Here is a 21,174-nt window from a genome sequence, read left to right as displayed (position 1 = left end):
AGTTATGTATATGTGGGCTCCCAGATGTGAAAATTTCAGTTTCAACTCTGTTGATCACAATGAGATGATGAAACAATTGCTTTTTCTAAATTGTTTTTATAAAATCAGCTATGCAGTGGTCTCTCTTTTTCTAATTTTCGTATCTAGGGAGAAATAAGCATTGCTTTTCAGATTATAGTTTGCAGAGAATGTATTCCCATATTGGAGTTTCCAGTATCCCTGAATTGGAAACTCATATCCAGCAATAGTCTTATACTGATTTTAAGTACTAACTTTAAGGGATGTTTGTCTACTTCTATAAGAATTCTCACGAATTGTTACTGATAACTAGAATTTCAATCTGTTTGGTTTTTCAATATCTGCTTGGGTTTTGAAAAATTTTTCAAAAGGTATAAGGCATTGGCTTTTCTTTTATTTTTTTTCCAAGGCCTTGGCTTTTCTCACCATATGTCTCTTCATAATTAGTGATTGCAACATGTGACCCATTCTCTAAGCTTCACATGAAATGCATTTTACCTTAAGAGACAATGTTCTAAGACAGCTCTATTCTGAAGTCCTTGGTGGTTATTCACAAGAAAGATGTGTCATTTCGAGTATACAAGGTTCCAGGAAGAATACTTAGCAGAACAAGCCCACTGCAGGGGCAGGGGCAGTGTAACTACTCAGCCATTTCAGGTCTTTTTTATTCCTCAAATTTCTCTAACATCTGTGCTTCAATTTCTTTTTCCTATAGTAGCTGGTATCTTATCTCCCATTACTAGTAGGTGTATGGTTAATGTTGTATATTTATTTTAAAAGTCCTGTTCTTTCCCTTGCTATGTGCACAGACAGTATCTATACAATATCTCTGTGTGGAAGAGCCAAAGAGGAAGGTTAGATGTCTCTCTTTTCTCTCCTAGATGATTGGGCAGCTAAATTCAGAGTACAAAGTAAATTACTACACTAATTTGAGAGAAAATTGAAAACAACAGTTACAGTCCAGTGTTGACTTTGAATGTGTGCACTTCTACAATATATTGTTTTATTGGGTAAGGGCTCCTTCTTGCGTGCTCTGTTTTCTTTGAATGTTTATTCACTTGGCCCCATTCTTTCTCATCCACTGCCATAAAAAGTCTAAAGTGTGAGAGCAGCTTTGAAATCAGGTCTTCAGATCAAGAGAAACTGCTCTGGAATTCTGGAATCACAGAAATAATGTGATACTGATGGGGTTTAGAAACTACCCCAAAATGAAGGCCTCAGAAGCAAAAGTTCTTCTCTGACCTCCTATCCTCCTGTCTCTCAATCCCATTCTTCCCCAAGGATAGCCACAGAAACTACAATTCCCCTTCCTCAAGGTGAGTCATAAAGCCAGAACCCCCTTTGCCAAAAGCTAGCGATAAAACCTAAAATTATTCTATGTGAAAACTGTCCATAAAGAAATTCTCTGACCTACCTTGTTTCACTATAGGCCATAAGACCCCCATTCCAGGGAGGGCCCTGTACCACATCTAGAAGGAAGGATTGCATGCTCAGAGTGGCTAAGAAGAAGCTAGATAGGCCTTGCTGGGTTTCCCTACTCAGTCTATTAGCATTAGATCATACCCTTTTTGTCCAATCATATTTCTATATAGCTATCTATACTTTGTTGAACCTAAGCATAAAAATGGACAATTTGCCCTGTATCTGAAGGCTCCCATTTATACACATTAAATAAATTTATGTGTCTTTTCTCCTATTAATTAATCTGCCTCATGTCAGTGATTTTTCATTGAACCTTTAAGGGGCCAGGGGCCTTTGCTGCCTATAATATAACAAGTGTTTATTGTTTTTTAATGCCACTAAGTTTTGGGGTGGTTTGTTATGCATAAATATATAAGAAATACATGTACATAAATGTCATTTAAAAAAATAGAGTTTATTAGAAGACTAATTGGGGCCAGACACAGTGGCTTACATCTATAATCTGAGCACTTTGGGAGGCCAAGGCAGGAGGATTGCTTGAGGCCAGGAGTTCGAGACCAGCCTAGGCAACAAAGCAAGACCCTTTCTCTACAAAAAAAAATTAGCCAGTGCAGTAGCAAATGCCAGTAGTCACAGCTACTCAAGAGGCTGAGGCAGGAGGATCACTTGGGCCCAGGAGTTTAAGGCTGTAGTAAGATATGATTGTGCCACGGCACTCCAGCCTGAGTGACAGAACCAGACCCTGTCTCTAAAACAAAAAAAGAAGAGTAGGTGGAGTGGATAGATGGAGAGCCTTCACTCTTAAATTCAAAGTCTAATATTGGGTGTTCATATCAATTGGGAGCATCTATGTGTTCTTGATCAGAGATGAAGTGAAGAAAACTATAATAGTATGAAATATATATTTGGTCTTATCCTGTCATTTTCAAATGACCCTTTTCCTGGCATACAAATACTAAAATCCAAAGCAATGTCTTTTTGTATGCTAACGAGTTGACTGATGGCTGGTAGCCCCTAGGTAGTTTCAGGATGGGGACTTGTCACCAAAAAGACCAAGGCAGGATTAGAGAGTTAGGAATTTCAGCCCCACCCTCACCCCCTGTCCTCCGGGGAGGGGAGAGGGGCTGAAGGTTAAGTTGATCACCAATGACCAAAGATATAATCAATGATGGCTATGTAATGAAGCCTCCACACAAACCCAAAAGGACTGGGTTCAGATAGCTTCTGGATAGCTGAACATGTGGAGGTTCTTGGAGGGTAACACCCTGTGGAGGACATGGAAGCTCCGTCCCCCTTCCCCCATACCTTGCCCTATGCATCTCTTCATCTGCTTCATCTGTATCCCTTGTAATATCTTTTATACCAAACTGGTAAACATGTTTCCCTGAGTTCTGTGAGCCAATCTCATAAATTAATCCAACCCAAAGAGAGGGTCATGTGAACCCCAACTTGAAGCCAGTCAGTCAGACAGTCCAGAGGCCTGGAACTGTGACTGGTGTCTGGGGGGTGGTGCAGTCTTGGGGACTGAGCCCCCAGCCTGTGGGATTTGATGCTTTCTCCAGGTAGATAGTTTTGGAATTGAATTGGAGGACACCCAGCTGGTGTCCACTGCAAATTGAGAACCCTCCACCACATATTTGGTCACAGAAGTCTTCTGTGTTGATTGTTGTGATTTGAGAGCAGAGGAAAAACACACTGAGTGCATTTTTTTTCACTCTCAAAAGCAGTCTTTTCACTCACAAAAGCAGTGCTTAATGACTGGAGGCATGTATGCATCATGACCTGCAGCCCAAAGGGATCCAGTGCAGAGATTGCCTAGCATAGCTGCTCATACAGCCAAAGTACATAAAATAGCAATATAGAACTTAACCCATTTATTTGCATGGAGGATAAAAGATGTAAAACATTTTTAAAATGTCACTGAAGTAACTAACACCTTTACAGTAACTGACCTTAATGATGTTTTAGGCTCTCTCCATAATGAGATGGTAATGCAGAGTATATGCCAGTTCACTGGACTCAGAATGCCTTCGACTTGCTATATTTATTGCAAGTATATGATGATGGGCTCCCTTTGTCTTAAGGATTATACCTAATGGCCCAAACCATTTCTAAATAACTGGATAAATGTATAGTTGTCCATTTCATTTGGCATTCAATGTTTATTTGTAGACTTAATCTTCAGGAGGCTTCAAAGGGAGCTTTTTAATTTATGTTAGGTGACTATAGCTAAGTCTACTTAATATATTATCATTTAAATAGTTTCTCTTACTGTTTAGTACTTAGTGCAGTAATATCATAATAATACCCAACATAATGCCTTTAATATAGTCAGCACTCAATAGCTATTTAAATTTCATGCATTATTTTCATAATTAAATGCATGTTTGATCAAAAAATGAGAGCACCTATATCAATCTTAAAATGGCTGATATAATTGTTACTATAACACAGTACAAATTTTTGAATTCTTCAGATAGGAAAACTTGAAGTCTAATTCCCAAGATGATTAGTAATTAGGCTTCTCAAAAATATGTGAATGAACATAATTCAAAAGCAGTTGATTACCTATCTTGCACCTCTTGAAAAATCTAGTGTGTGTGTTTAAATAATAATGGACCAGATGTAACTAATGAACATTTAATCAGTGGTCATTAAAATATTAAATATACATCTAGATAACTTCTAGATCACATTTAATACATCTAGAAGTTAGATTTGTTCATCTAGATAGCGCTTCTACAATAAGTATTAAAAATACTTTCCCCCTTCCCTTTCCTGAGGATGAAAACAAAACATCCCTCAAATATGACATGAAGGATTTAAAAATCTTAAGATTCTACTTTGAAATGGCAGATTGTTCTCACATTATCTATTTTCTCTATCACAAAGCCTGCTAAAATAACAGGATTTTTAAACCCCTGAGGACAAAGAGAATAGGAGATGAGACAACAGTGAATAAGAGATGTCAACTCATTTTCAGAAGGCCAAAATAGAGAAATGATAAAGGAATTCATAGATCAGAGACAATTACATGCTAAATGTCTGCAAGGAGTTATACCAAAGGGAGACAAACCCACTTGACATAGAACCTGTGAGAGGCAAATTTTTTTGCAAGCAAAAGATTTCAGAGAAGGTGGCAAGGTGTAGGGCTAGAGACATGACATTTAAGTCTGTGTTCAGAGTTGTTGGATGTCCAGGATCCCTATCCTACTCTAGGAAGCCGGATAACTCTTTCCCTATCCCACAGAGGATGGAAAATTTATTTTCTAGGTAAATTGAACCAAAGAAGGCCCAAACTCAGAGAAAGTAGGCACAGATGAAGGCTGGGGTGTACAGCATCAAACAAGGAAATCATGGGAAAGTGTATATATTTACTGCAGGAATGTCACCCCTCTCTCCCATCTTGTTCTGATTAAATCAGTATCTAGGTATATAGCCTATCCCCCCCTCTCCCCAGTCAAGATTGGAAGATTATTCTCTGAAGAAACCTTGTGGTCTCAGAGAAAAGAACAGCAAACACTGACAGTTGGGCATTCTCAGAAGGACAGATCACTACTTACTACAATGAAGACTAGTTGACAAACTATCCATGCATGCTCTGCTTTTCAGTGCCTCACTTTTAAATATTAATTGATAGCCAAGGATAATTAGACAAGGAAAGTTTTCTAAATGAAAGAGAGAATGCTTTCAGCATACTTTCCCCCAGATTTTGTTTCTACTACCTGTGATTGACTAGAGCTTAGAATGTACGCCTGGAAAGAATTTGTCCCAATGTTGGGATTATGAACATCTGGGAGGAAAAAGTGTCTCCTGACACTGGCACCCTCACTAATATCCAAAACAGCACGTTGCCCTGGAAGCTAGACATGTTGTTATTTGTAGGCTGAACTTCTACTGCATAAAGCTATGTGGGTCCTCAATAAGAACCTTGAAACTTAGCAAGCATTGAGTGCTGGAGCCACACAGCTCTTTTCCAGCACATGTCTTCGCAAAACAGTATATAAATACGACCTCCAGAAATGACCAGGACTCCGTGTTCCACCAGCTCCCAGGGCTGCAACCCCAGGTCCTTGGCGATGTTGCCACGCGGCAGCATTACTCCACAGACACGGAGTAGTGCATCTGCCGGGTTCGGGCCCCCCACGGCGCTCCTAGGAGAGTGAGGAGCAGGAGCAGCTCGCTGAGGGTTTTCTGATCAAAAGCAGCCACCTCTAATGTAGCAAACCTCAAATTGTCTTCAAAGCTCTTTTTCTGCAGATTGACCTTTGAAGCTAGTCTCAACTGAGTGCATCTCCTATTTTGTTTCGCCTGGTAAGAAACGGGAGGCTCTGGCAGAATAGGAAAGCTTCTTTCCTCGCCAGGTGTATGTCGGTGCCTAGAGCCTCTCGCCATAATTGCAAGAATTTATCGAAAAGCTTTCAATGGCTGTATTACAATTCACTAAAAGTATTTATTCAGTCCGGGCCACAAGGGGGCGCGGTCGTGAGCCTCGTGCGGGGCCACCCGCTGGGGGTTATTTCCGTGTGGGGGCAGGGCAGTGGGGCGGGCTGCCCGCGGCCAACCTGGGGTTAAGCAGCCTCCCCAACCCCGGAGTGAAAGCCCAGACCTGGCGGCGGAGTCACCCGCCCCCGGCGCTCTCCGCGGCAGGACGTTAGAGCCGGTCCTGCGCTCGGAAGAGTTGGTGCCTTCCTCTGAGTCTAGCAGACCAGTGGGCGAACATGAAGTCCAGTCCTGGCATCCAAGCCGCCATCGACCTCACGGCGGGGGCCGCAGGGGGCACCGTGTGTGTACTGACCGGGCAGCCCTTCGACACAATGAAAGTGAAGATGCAGACGTTTCCCGGCCTGTACAAGGGCCTCACCGACTGTTTCCTGAAGACGTATACCCAGGTGGGTTTCCGCGGCTTCTACAAGGGGACCGGCCCCGCGCTGATGGCCTACGTCGCTGAGAACTCCGTCCTCTTTATGTGCTACGGCTTCTGCCAACAGTTTGTTAGGAAAGTGGTTGGACTGGACCAGCGGGCAAAGCTGAGTGATCTGCAGACTGCAGTCTCCGGGTCCTTGGCCTCTGCGTTTGCTGCGCTGGCCCTCTGCCCCACGGAGCTTGTGAAGTGCCGCCTACAGACCATGCACGAAATGGAGACGTCAGGGAAGATAGCAAAAAGCCACGATACAATTTGGTCCATCGTGAAGAGTATCCTTAGAAAAGATGGCCCCTTAGGCTTCTACAACGGACTCTCGAGTACTCTACTTCAAGAAGTACCAGGCTATTTCTTCTTCTTTGGTGGCTATGAACTGAGCCGATCATTTTTTGCATCAGGGAGATCAAAAGATGAACTAGGTCCTGTTCATTTGATGTTAAGTGGTGGAGTCGCTGGAATTTGCCTCTGGCTTGTCGTGTTCCCAGTGGATTGTATTAAATCCAGAATTCAGGTTCTTTCCATGCATGGAAAACAGGCAGGATTTACAGGTACCCTTTTAAGTGTTGTGAGAAATGAAGGAGTAGCAGCCTTATATTCTGGACTGAAAGCTACTATGATTCGAGCAATCCCTGCCAATGGGTCACTATTTTTGGTCTATGAGTACAGCAGGAAGATGATGATGAGCCAGTTGGAAGCATATTGAAGTGTTTTGGTGAACCTGGATCCAAGGATGAGTTTGAGGACTACAGTTCATCTTGGAGTTCACAGAATACACCACCAACGTGGAATTATTTGACTTCATGAGAATTTTGGTTTTGTCTTCCCTTCTTCTACCCTAAATCTTAAACTTTATGGAAGGACCTCTATTTTATATCATATAATTTCTGCCCATAGTTGTATTGAAATAGAAAAGTTGCTGTTCTTGCCATTGGTAGGACATACAGGGTGACCTGGTTGGCCCTATGTACATAAGCTGAAAGGCTCAATATAGTTCTATCTGGGCCTTTGCATAAACCTGTATGTGTACATGCTGTTTGGATGGTCATGTGTTGTGAGTGAAACACAATTTGGTTCCATCTATAATCTCAAGTATCTCTTGAAAAACCCAGAATTGGCCATGTTTCATGAAGACAGGCATACATATTGCTTAACCCATTGAAGATGTATAGTTTCTTTTAAAGTCTGTTTTTTTAAACTCTCTCTTTAAACACTGTATTTACCATTCTGAATTTTTTAAAAAATTTAAACAGGTTTATTCTGATTTAACATGTGCACTATACTAGGTGGTTGAAGTTTTGAAAAGTCTTTATGTGGTGCTTGAAAACCAAAATGCCTATCTAGATTTTTAGGAGGAGAATGTACATGTGTACTGGTGCAGCATTCACACTCTTGAGTTAAAGTTTCAGAGTAGGCATCCTGGATTTTCCCAAGATACTTTACTCTTAAAGTAGCGCTATTCATTTTCTAAGTGGGATTATATTCTGCATTGTTTGTTGTGATGTAGACTATCAAGCTGTGGTACTATGCTTTGATGAAGACCCATGTGGCCAATAATAGTTCTTAGCTTCTGGCTGCTGGGTCGTAGCCTGGGTAAGATTCCGGGGTGTTTTATTGGCCCATTTAGGGGTTGTCAATTTACTTTGGATCACTCACTATCCTCTGTGCCTCTACCAGTCAGAAACCCTTGCAGAGAACAGAAAGTGCCAAAGCTAAGAGAAAGTTTTGTTCCCTGGTTGGTGATACAGTGACAGTACTCCTGAGTCAAGTCATCTCCTCTCAGGCAGTGCTAGACTGAATTTAGTGCTTTCAATCCACAGTGAGTAATGTCAGGGCCAACTGATTCTTGAGGTTTACTTTGGGATCCATAACTCCTTGCCATGATTTTACATTATTAGAGCCTTCTAAATTTGGTACTGGCCATCAGTAAATTTTAATGATGACTACATACAGGGTATAACTAAGTAATGAAACATGAGAAAAAGTAACTTCATTGATCTATATCATCTGTATGTATTATGCACTGATTAAAAAACCCCAAAACAAAAACCAACGCCCCTCACACACACACTAAAGCAAAACCAAACCAAAGCCTGAAAAAATATAGTTCATCTGATCCTCACAGACTTGGAGATAAGCAGCTGTTCTTTGGCCATATGGTATAAGAGGGTCATTTTTGTCAACATTAAAGTAAGCCTCATCATTCTGTGCTGCTACAAGACCAGCAGGGTCTCTCTCTATAGCAAGTGTTCGTAAGCAGCCTCTAAAACTGAAAAGAAGCGAGCTACCCGTCTTAATAAGTCATACCGTGTGTGTTTATCACTGTTGGCAAAATGTAAATCCTGTGTGAAACCTCCAGTGTTGCTCTCCATGAAGCCTCTGTGGTAACTCTAGCCTCAGTGCCAGAAGCAAGAGAGTCAGGGAAAAGAGATGCTGACAAATAAGGCTGCTGTGGAAATTTGGGGGAGGGGATGCTCAGTGTTGGGCCTGGTGGGCCCAGAGCTATGGCTGGTCTTTCATTTCTTTGCTTTTACTTGAAAAGAAAATCATTTTTATACCTTACTTTTAAGCTATTTATATATTTAAGTTATATATTCCATACTTCAATGGTCAGTAGCTACTGAGTGGTGTTTCATTAGAGCAGGCCTACATTAAAGCAGAATGGAAAAATGGGACTGGCTTTTAGCAGGAAGTAGACTGTTTCCGAGTCCAGAGTCCCCTGCTTGGCACCTGTGAGCTAGTCTTAGCTCTGTCATCAGCAGACCTTCTTCTCACGTGTCATCTATTAAAGGGTTAACTAAATACCTTCAACAGAAACAGTATGAGGCAAGTAAGAGTGAGTGGGAATGAGGAATGGACATCTAAGCCAGGAGAACTTTTTTCCTATTCTATTTGCTTTAATTCATGGAACAATATTGGGGTAAAATGTGATGATTTCAGATCTCCAAACAAATTCATAGGAACCTGAAATATTGTGTTTAAAGAACTTTGAGTATTCTATCATTAGATTATTTATCTACATACAAATATTTAACTCATACCACTTATAATGTACTGTATTGGGCTCTGCATATTCAGACACTAATGATACCTAGGTTCTGTCCTCAAGGAGCTGATGGTCTAGATGTTTGTTCTACAGTTAGAAGAATGATATTCTAGAATAAAATTTAGAAGAAAAAAAGTACAATCCAAATTTTCTATTTGTGTGTGTGTGATCAATGATGGAATCTCTGAATTTAAGGAACTGTCCCCTTCCCTTAATAGTGTGTTTGTTTTTGTATTGTGGTTTTTTTGTATTATTTAAATTAGTGCCATGGTGTTTGTTTCTAAGATTTAAATTGGTCAAATCAATTTTTCTGATGCCTATCTTTATCCTTAAAATTTTAAATTTTACTTCACTTCCACATAGCATAATCTACCCTTCAACTTTGAAAAATCTTTTCTGTTATTTATTATATATCCTTTTGTCTACTGTCAGGGACAGATGGTCTGCATCTTGCATTGCTATAGTGATATTGTAGTTAGAAATTCATTCTCTGACTTAGCTTTCACTGAATACTAAGCTGTAGTAGTTAAGTATATGTGATATCTCGGAGGGACCGTATCTGGCAATGGAATATCAAACCTGCCCATTTTCTTCATGATTTTGTTGCTGAACTCAGAGGAAACATAAGTTCTCTTTCTTCTGGCTGAGCACTCTAAGGAGGGGTAATAATTATAATTTTTCTGGGAAGCTGTTGTGTACATAAAATAGTCACCGGAGATTTTTGCTCAAGACCAGAAAGTACCCCTCTGTCCAGGGCGTGCCTTTCCAACTTAAGCAACTCTTGAGCTTTAAATTCCCTGTTTTCAAAGTGTGTAATTCTCTGGTCTCTCTGATCTCTCCAGATTCATGAGAAAAGGGCCAGAAGTCTTCTCTGAGAGCCTTTTTAGAAAGCAAATTATTTCAGTGTTGGAACTATCATCCAGGCCTGTGGCCTGCTTTATGAGCTCTACCGTCTACAGTGTTCTCAGTTTCCTCCTAATGCCAAAATGTACATACAGGCTCCTTGTCAATGACATTTAAAAGGTGGACTATGATCTTCCTGTTTCCATACCTCTTCAGGGTTGGTGGTGGTCACCAGTACTGTTGCTCTGTTCACTGCCTGAGGCTTAATGGCTTTTTCAAAACCACTTCGGACAGGCCTTAGTCTGCAGTTGAAAAGAAAAATTTCACAGGTGAGTAAGTACTTTTGTGAAAATTGATGTCTCTTAACAATCCTGCACATTCTATGTGTGAAAATAGTGTCCCCAAGAAGAACATTATTATTTCCTCCACAGGGAAGCCAGATAACTGTGTATATAACGAGTATTTCTACTCCAGCCTGAAGAAATTTAAATTTCACTAGGTCCTTCTCAACAATCTGGACTCTGGCAAGGTGGGGTGGCTCACGCCTATTATCCTAGCACTCTGGGAGGCTGAGGCAGGAGGATTGCTTGAGGTCAGGAGTTCGAAACCAGCCTGAGCAAGACCAGCCTGTCTCTACTAAACAGAGAGAAAATTAGCCAGGCATGGTGGCACAGGCTTATAGCCCCAGCTACTTGGGAGGCTGAGGTAGGAGGATGCCTTGAGCCCAGGAGTTTGAGATTGCGGTGAACTATACTGACTCCATGGTACTGCAGCCTGGGCATCAGAGCGAGACTCTGTTACAAACAAACAAAACGAACTGGGACTCTTAGCAGACATTAACTAGGACATCTCTACACATATTTTCTTTAAACATTGATTTACAAATGGCTGTTTTGTACATTCGAAGGAAATGTGCTTTTCTGCTTTTGGAGAAATGGCGGACTCTTCTCTAGAGGGTTCCTAATCTAGGTTCTTTCTGGTGTTGCCCATAAAAAAGCCTTCCCCATCTCCTCGGTATCAGGCTCAGGTGCCCCGTTAGTCACAAAGAGGCAGGTGGGCAGGGGTGGTCTTTTGTTCTGAACCTGGAGCCCACTACGCTGTCATTATTATCTTCTGGTCAGCTCATTATGGGATTTTAGCACACAATCATCTTTTATTTTTATACTGTCTGCTTCTGTTTTTATGTTTGCCTCCCCTCTTTGCTTTGCCGTCTGCAGTCAAAGCTGATCCGCATTGATAAGACCCTTGCTTTATGTGCAAGTGTTGACGATTCTCCAGACTGATTTTGTTCTGTTCCTGCAGCAGAACTAGGCAGGAAGCCTCCTGGGTTCTGCGCTTTCAGTCCTTGAGCAAAGGTCTAAAGTCTTGGTTAAGGTTAAACATTTTGGCAAGAATACTGCATTGGTGATTCTGTGTGCTTTATATTCTATCACATACCCTTTTTAAGAAGAAAATCCTGTTGGATCTCAGGTTCACAGAATTGGATTGTGATAGACTCTCATCATTAGTGCATACATAGCCTGCTTTATTTATTTACTTACCTATCCAATGCCATCTATAATATCTATGTATCTATCTAAACAGTAATAAGAATGGTCAACACAGCACCTCCCCCAATTGCCAGGGCCTTAGTAATAATCTACATCTAATCATATGGTCCCTCACACCTCTCCCCCACCTGACCAAATAAATGAAAACAATCATCATCCTGAAATTCAATCTCCATCATTCTTTGCCCTTTCAACTATGCTTTTATTGTATTGATATCATATATATTTCTCTCTATGTATTTATACACACACACACAGAGCGTCATGTGCTACATAATAACAACATTATGGTCAATGATGGACCAAATATTTGGTGATGGTCCCATAAGATTATAATGGAGTTGAAAAATTCCTATGGCCTAGTGACATCATAGCTGTCTTAATGTTATATTGCGATGCATTACTAACGTGTTTGTGGTGATGCTGGGGTAAACAAACCTATTGTGCTGCCAGTTGTATAAAAGTATAGTACATGCAATTATGTGCAGTACATAATACTTGATAATGATAATAAATTACTGTTAACTGGTTTATGTATTTACTATACTTTTTATCATTATTTTAGAGTATACTTCTTTTACTTATACATATAAAAAGTTAACTGTTAAACATTCTCAGTCAGTCCTTCAAGAGGTATTCCAGGGGAAGACATTGTTATCATAGGAAAGAACAGCTCCCTGAAGACCCAGCAGGACAAGAATGTGGAGGTAGAAGAGAGTAACATTGATGATCCTGATCCTTCAAAGGCTAATGTGTGTGTTTCTGTCTTAGTTGTTGACAAATGTTTCAAAAATTAAAAACAATTTAAAAATAGAAAAAAGCTTAGAGAATAAGGATATAAAGAAAGAAAAAATATTTTTGAATAGCTGTACAATGTGTGTCTTAAGCTAAGTATTATTACAAGAGTCAAAAAGTTTTAAAAAATTAAAAAGTTTGTAAAGTAAAAAAGTTACAGGAAGCTGAGGCTAATTTATTATTGGAGAAATAAATTTTAAAAAATAAATTTAGTGTAGCCTAAGTGTACAGTGTTTATAAAGTCTACAGTAGTGTACAGTAATGTTCTAGGCCTTCACATTCAGTCACCACTCACTCACTGACTCAACAGAGCAACTTCCAGTCCTGAAAGCTCCGTTCATGGTAAGTGTCCTATACAGGTGTACCATTTTTTATCTTTTATACTGTATTTTTTAGTGTACAATTTCTATGTTTAGATTCACAAATACTTACCATAGTGTTATAATTACCTACAGTATTTAGTAGGCTATACCATCTAGGTTTGTGTAAGTATATTCTATGATGTTCGCACAACAACAAAATGACCTAATGGAAATTTCTCAGAACATATCCCCATCATTAAGTGATGTATAACTTTATTTTCATCTAGTTGTTTTTAATTTCATAGTAAGGGTAAAACATAGTATATAATACTTTGGAACCCATTTTCCCACTTCATATGCAGTCATGTTGTGGTGTCACTGTAGTTCATTTATTTCAACTCTTGTATAATTTGGGGGGGTGAATAGATTAACACAGTTTATTCAGTTGATGGGCATTTGGAGTTTTTCCTGATTTTTGCTTTTATGTGCACTGTCAATATAAATATTCTCACATATATCTCCTAATATACATGCAAACATTTCTCTTAGATGTGTAACTAAGAATCGAAATTCTAGAACTTTCAAGTATTTATCTAGGAGTAAAATTATCTAAATTGAAAAGATAATGCCCAACTATTTGGCAGTCTTTGCACTGATTTTCACTCACTTGCAATATATAAGCGTTGAAGCTTTTGGATCCACATCCTTCCCAACATTTGGTATTGTCAGGTTTTTAATTTTTGCCAAACAAGTGTATACCTTATCTTGGTTTTGATCTGTATGTCTCTGATTACAGCAAAACATGTTGAACACCTTTTCTTGTATCCATTGGTTATACACATTTCTTCTGTGAAATGTCTCTTCTTGTCTTTTGCCATTTTTCTGTTGTTATTTTTGTTTACATTGGTTTGTAGTTCTTTATATATTCCTGGTACTAATTCTTGTCAGTGTGTGTGTTGTGAATATCTTCTGATTTGTACGTTATCTTTTTCACATCTTTAAGATGCCTATTGATGAATCAGAGTTCTTTATTTTTTTGGGGGGGGGGGGACAGAGTCTCTGTTACCCTGGCTAGAGTGCAGTGACATCATCATAGCTGACTGCAACCTCAAATTCCTGGGCTCAAGTGATCCTTCTGCCTCAGCCTCCCAAGTAGCTGGGACTACAGGTGTGTGCTACCACCCCTGGCTAATTTTTTCTATTTTTACTGAAGATGGGGTCTCACTCTTGCTCAGGCTGGTTTTGAACTCCTGACCTCAAGTGATCCTCCTGTCTTGGCCTCCCAGAGTGCTAGGATTACAGGTGTGAGCCACTGCACCCGGACTAAAGTCCTTGATTTTAATACAGTCAATTTTATCAATCCTTTATTCTACAGTCAGTGTCTTTGAAAAGAAATCTTTTTTTTTTACCTTAAGGTCTAAAACATATTCACATTTATTTTCCATTAAGAGCTGTAAAGTTTGTTTGTTTTGGGACATTTAATTCTTAGATTCATTTAAAATAATGAGTTTTAAATTGTGATGGAAAGTGGTGATCCATTTAATCCTTTTGTGTATGAATAGTCATTTGTAATTGAACATTTTATCTTTTCTCTATTAATCTGTTATGCACTGAATGTGTTTTCCCCCAAACATATGTTGAAACCCTAAACTCCAATGTGATGGCATTAAGAGGTTGAGTCTTTGGGAGGTAATTAGGCTTCTATGAGTCATAAGGGTGGAGCCCCCATGACGGGATTACTGTCCTTACAAAAAGAGGGAGACATCAGAGCTTCCTGTCTCTCTACCATGTGAGGATACAGGGAGAAGGCAGCCCTCTGCAAGCCAGGAACAGGGCTTCACCAAGAACTGAATCTACCAGCACCTTGATCTTGGACTTCCCAGCCTCCAGAACTGTGAGAAATAAATGTCTGTTGTTCAGGCTACCCAGTCTATGGTATTTTATTACAGCAGTCTGAGCAAATAAGACAATTTGACTTGGCATTCTGTAATAACCAAATGTTCCATATATATGTAAGTCTATTTTTTAGCTCACTAATCTATTTCATTGGTCAAATTTTCTGTCTGTGCACCAATACCAGACTGTCTTGAATAATACAGCTTTATCAAAAGTCTGTATTTCTTTCTTTCTTCCTTCCCTCCCTCCCTCCCTCCCTTCCTTCCTTCCTTCCTTCCTTCCTTCCCTCCCAGTGTATAAGTTATCTCCCCTAAAACATAGCGTGTTCCTTTCCACTAGTAATCAACTGGAGGAATGAGGATTAGAGGGGACAGATGTTGGGAAACAGAGTGTTATTTTGTGAGTCACTTTCCTCATGAGGTTGTTGTGTGATTTCCAGGAAAGGGGATACTGATTTCCTTTGGCAAGTAATTAAAGTTGCTTATCTTGGCCTGGAAGATTCAGGAGGATCTGGAGATTTAAATTCTCACATCATTCACCTAGGTACACTTGACCTTTGAACAATACAGGTGTGAACTGATTGGGTCCACTTATATGCAGATTTTCTTCCACCTCTGCCACCCTTGAGGCAGCAAGACCAACCCTGCCTCTTCATCTTCCCCTTCAGCCTTCTCAACCTGAAGATGAGGACGAAGATTTTTATGATAATCCACTTCCACTTAATGAATTGTAAATGTCTTTTCTCTTCCTTATGATTGTTTTAATAACATTTTCTTTTGTCTGGCTTACTTTATTGTAAGAATACAGTATACAATACACAGAACATACAAAATATGTGTTCATTGACTGTATGTTATCAGTAAGGCTTCCGGTCAACAGTAGGCTATTATTAATAGTAGTTAAGCTTTGGGAGAGTCAAAAGTCATGCAGAGATTTTTGACTGCATGGGCAGTTGGCACCCCTAACCCTTGCATTGTTCAGGGGTCAACTGTCTTCCAAATTGCACCTTGACTTTTACATAGGACACCTATAGAGACTGTGTATTTATTCTTTTTTGCTGTTATGCCACATTTTCTGTTAGACTCTGGGCCTGATTTTCAAGTCTGTCTTGCATCTTCAACCAAATCTCAGAAATGTGTAGAAAGATTAATATATTATGACCAATTTGGGTCTAATCCAGAATTTTGAAATTGGTTTATTATTTAAAAAATCAATTAGTATAATTTACAACATTATCAGAATAAAGGAGAAAAATCATACAGTAATCTTAATAGATGAAGAAAAAGCATTTGATGAAATTCAACATCCATTTGTGATAAGAACTAGCATTAGAAAGAAACTTCTTTAGTCTTCTAAAAGGCAACTACAAATAGAGTAAATATCATACTAATAGTAAAATGTTGAGAGCTTACTCTATGATATTAAGAACTTGGCAAGGATATTCACCATCTACACTTCTATCCAACTTCATACTGGAGGTCCTACCTAGTGCAGTAGGGCAGAAAACTATAAAAGATTTTGAGAAAAATTTAGGACCTAAATAAATGGAGGTATAGACCATATTTCTGAATTGGAAGACTCAATATTATAAGACTGTAATGTCTCTCAGGACTTTGAATGGGGTTGCATTTATGTATCAATTCTCTTCAAACTGATCTATTTAAACTGATATGTAAAAAATCATTTTGTAGAGAATTGATATATATATTTAATCCCATTCAAAGTCCTGATTTCATTTTTAGAGCTTGACAAGATGATTCTAAAATTAATATGGAAATGTAGAAATGCTGGAATAGCAAAGACACTCATGGCAGCATTATTCATAATAGCTAAAAACTGGCAACAATCCTCATGTACTTTAATTTTAGAATGGAAATTTAAATATAAACTTCAACTCAAAATAGTTTATGTTCTTTTTATACAGCAGTGAAAGGGAACAAAGTTCAGCTACACTGAAGAACTGTGAGCCAAATAAACCTCTTTTCTTTATAAATTATCCAGCCGCAGGTATTCCTTCATGGATGAATCTCACAAATACAATGTTTAGTGAAAGAAGCCAGGCACAAAAGAATGCATAATTACTATTCCGTTTACATAAAGTTTAAAATATAGCCCAAATTAACATTTACGTGGTAAAACTGAATAAAACCAATGAAGTGATTAACATAAAAGGTGTTTATCTGAGCAAGAGAGAGGAAGTAGTGGTTCAGAAGAGCCATGAGAGTGACTTCTGGTTCACTGACAATATTTTATTTTTTGATGTAGTGGTAGTTATATTACTGTTCATGTACAATAAATTGTTGAGCTGAACATTTCTGTTTGTATACTTTTCTATATGTCTGTCATATTTCATGATACAAAAAGTATAAGGAAAACATAGCCTTGTTGTTTTACAGTCTGTGTTTAATAATCCCAATTCTTACAGGTCTGTTTCTTTTGTCTCTTATTTTAGCTGCTTCTCACTAATGTTTCTCTGATTCATTGTGTGCTTGTATTTGTATTTGAAAAATAATTTTCAGAAATAATTTGAGACCTATGATGAAGGCACCTTCCCTGAAGAGGATCTATATTTGCATCTTCCAATTATATGGGGGCACTACAATTCTGGTGGGTCTCTCTTCCTGGAGGAAACTTAGAAGAAAAAGTTAAACAAGATGAACTATACTTCCCACCCCTGAAGCTGGTCTCAGGGTTGCAACTGATAATCATCTTCTCCCTTCTCCACTATCCATTCTAGGTTTCCACTCACCTTCCATTAGCAGATCTGCCAGTCACAGTGGTTTGTCTGGTGTGTAATCCAAACCTTCATCCCTGAGAGATCTGAGCCCTGGTCAACATGCCCTTCTCAATCTGGGATTGTTGCAATTATCCACTTACTAAGCAATTGGGGAGGGGTGTACCAGGAGGCACCCAAGTGGGTCAGCTGGGTGCCAACCATATTTTCCGTTGCGCATATTGTGTAACAGCAGCCCTACTTCTTTCTGATGATCAGAGTCAGTTACCCCTGCCAAGATGGTGACTCCTCTTCTTGTCTGCTGGACTTTGGTCACATGGAACCCAAAGAACAGCGGCCCCTGATTTAGCTTATAGTATTGTAAATCTTGTTGTGTCCCTTGGTGGATATGTTTCCCTTTAGGGACCATGACTTCTAACCCTGCAGAGCACAGAGTTGCAGAAATGGAAATCACAAATTGCCCAAGTAGGTCACTGGGAGGAGCAATGGTCACTGGGGCCATTTTTGCCATACAGATGGTTTAGTGCTGATCTTTATTGTTAGCAGGCTAGACATTTGGCTGAGGAAGTTTATTGTAAATTTTTAAGACTTTATATTTTCCTAATGGCTCGACATACCTGTAAGCAGGCTGTGAGCACCCTTCCCAGGCAATTAGGTGCAACAGTGTGATAAGGTTGGTCCCTGCCACAAACTTCCCTTCTTGCCCTCCCCTGACTACTGTAAAACACCAATGAAATCCCCTCACACCTTCTGCTTGAGTACTTTACTCCGACTACCAATAAAGGCACTTGCCCACCGATCCCCACTCTCTTGGCTCCCCAACTGCTTGTTGAGCATGTCCCCTTGGTGATCCTTGCATGGGCCACCCTTACTTCAGAATTATCTCCTGGAAAGGATGCTTGGGATAAGAACTATATACTGATATACTGCTGGGTTGGCCGTTTGAAGCTTGAGCATGATGATGGCCTACACAAGTTGGAGATGGCAGAACTGCCTTGGAGAGTATTCAAAACGGGGTCAGAAGAAACAAACATATTAAAGTGGATGTAGTACATGACACCAGAAAACTCATCCACAGAATCTTTTTTTTTTTGGGAGATGCCAGGGTATACTTACTTCACTAAAGCAATTAGGGATACACTAACGCAAGGGACATTAGTATTGTTGAAATGCTCAGTAGTGGCTGATCTCTGTAGACCAGGGTCTTGATCTGAGCTTCTTGATGGCAATGTGGATGAGACATTTATGAAATAATAGAAGCCAGGACGTAACTATCAGAAGCAAAGCACAAGTAATTACTGGAATGAGAAGCAAGGTTAGAGTTGCAACCAGGGGCCTGAACACACAGAGATCTGTGACAATGCCTAATAAGCTATACTATTCCCAAGGATTAATTTTGAGCAACAAATGAGGTTGGCATATATAACCAAAAAAGTTCAAGAGCTGGTAAGCAGAAGGCCGATGATGTTGATCATGATGGAAGACCATGATCCTTCTCTCAATTTCCACATTTGAACCAATTATCAGTCTCATCAGTCCATCAGTTGAAGGGGATGCTTGGTCCTCTTGAGGAAGGACCCCGAATAATCAACATAAGCACATATGTGATATACATTTCATACACTTTGGGGCTACTCCTCAAAGGGACCTATGACCATTTACCAGATTAACGATACTGAGGTATAGGGATGATCCAGATCTTTTGAACGCTGGTGGATACACAGTCTTGAGCTGACACTGTTACTAGGAGTCTAGAGTGTCATCATGGACCCCTTGCTAAAGTGAGAGCATATGTTGGCCCACTGATAAACGGAGTCCTGGTCCAAATGCTCATCATAGTGGGTCCAATATATCTACAGGACTATTTTAAGGTAATTTCCCCAATCCCAGAGTGCATAATGAGGAGGTATATATATAGTAGCTGCCGGAACTTGTATATTAGTTCCCTCTGGAGTAAAAACAGGAAGGAATCCCCTGAAACTGTTCTCTCCCGGAGCCATGAGAATAAAATTATAAGTAATACCATACCTCTTACATATTGGAATTGCAGAGATTAGTGCCACTCTCAGAGACTTAAAGGATGCAAAGCAGTGGTTCCCACCATATCCTTATTCAATTCACCTGTATGACCTTTACAGAAACAAAATGGATTATTACAGATGACAGTAGACTATTGTCTAACATCAATTGGACACAGGAAGTGCAGGGGTATAAGTAAATTCCATGGACAGGCCACACTCCTGTTTGACCTTTCTCATCCAGATGGATAGTTTGAATCACCTTTTGGAATTTAGGAAACCTTTGTCCTCAATCATCCCAGGCTTGCAATGGACCCTGGGGTAGGAATGGAGGCTATGCATGTCTAGAAGCAAGGGCTCCCTCTCACCAAAGCTTATCTAGCTATATCCACTGCTGAATATCTGAATCCCAGAGACCAATGCTGAGTCCTTGATGTGATATCATTGTCTGAGGAGACTAACAGCCACTCAGTGGTAAGTTGATTATATCAGACCCCCTTTATCGTGGACAGAGAAGTAATTTGTTCATACTTAGACTGATGTTTATTATGGATATGAATTTTGCCTTTTCTACTGTCAATGCCTCTGTCAGCACCACAATTTGAGGATTTTAAAAATTACTGTATTTATTATATAGGTTTCAATATAGCGTTACCTTTGGACCAACAGATCCATATTGTGGTACAATGGGCACATGACTATGAGGTTCACCAGTCTTATCTCATAGTCCCTCATACTTTCTGCCCTAATAGAGCATTATAATGTCCCTAAAAGGTTCAGCTAAGGCATTAAACCCTAAATTTAGGGTTTTTCTTGGGGACTAAACCCTTCATGATCAGGTCACTGGGCTCCTTAATTCTATGTGTACATTGAACCAATGGCCGTTGTACTGTGTTCCCAATAGCACAATAATATATGTGTAAGATATACTATATATTACCATATCATATAGAATATATGGGAATCAAAGAGTAGAAGTAGGATTGGCCCCTCTCATCAAGGATCCTAGTGACCTACTTGAGAAATGTGTGTTTCAAATCCTCAAAACTCTAGGCTATATGATTAAAGGTCCTAACCCTCAAAGGATGATGCTTCCATCAAGGTACATAGTAAGGATTTCACTAAACCTAAAATTATGACTTCTTCCTGATAGTTGAGGGTGTCTCATGCCAATATACAAGCAGGCAAAAAAAATTAATTACTAGACCAGTAAGATAATTGGATATTTATTATCTTGAGGATTTAGGGTTGTTGCTTTGTAATGATGGATTGGAGGAGCATATCTGGAACTCAGGAGACTTACTGGGTGACTCTCAGTGCTTCTATGCCTATTAATAACAGTCAGTAGGCAATTACAGCAATGACAGCCTGATAAGAGCGAGGTCCCAGAAGCTCATATCTCTCAGAGATGAAGATCTAGGTCATACTACCAGGCAAGCCACCTAGACCAATAGAAGCACTTGTCATGAATGAGGGAAACCTAGACTGCGTGGTGGAGGAGGGAGACAAGAGTCTTTAGACTAGCCATAGCATTGGAGTCTGGAAAATCTTTTAATTTTAACATTTAAAAAATATTTTGTGGCCAGTTGCTACCTTGAAGCATCAGTAATAGAGTGGACTTAATGTATG

The 21,174-nt window shown here is 39.6% G+C and overlaps 1 protein-coding gene across 1 annotated transcript; it reads left to right on the top strand.

The window, feature by feature from the left end:
- The first annotated feature begins 5,946 nt into the window (after positions 1-5,946).
- On the top strand, positions 5,947-7,510 carry SLC25A2 (solute carrier family 25 member 2). Its single transcript, XM_045551035.1, has one exon. It carries the CDS (start codon positions 6,162-6,164, stop codon positions 7,065-7,067), a length of 906 nt encoding a protein of 301 aa, XP_045406991.1. The 5' UTR covers positions 5,947-6,161; the 3' UTR covers positions 7,068-7,510.
- Positions 7,511-21,174: the final 13,664 nt, after the last annotated feature.

Source organism: Lemur catta, chromosome 5 (genome assembly GCF_020740605.2).
Source record: "Lemur catta isolate mLemCat1 chromosome 5, mLemCat1.pri, whole genome shotgun sequence".
Taxonomy (NCBI): Eukaryota; Metazoa; Chordata; class Mammalia; order Primates; family Lemuridae; genus Lemur; species Lemur catta.
This window is presented reverse-complemented; position numbering and strand designations above follow the sequence as displayed.

Coding starts and splice junctions, on each gene's coding strand:
- SLC25A2 (XM_045551035.1), top strand. CDS start 6,162: ATGAAGTCCAGTCCTGGCATCCAAGCCGCCATCGACCTCACGGCGGGG.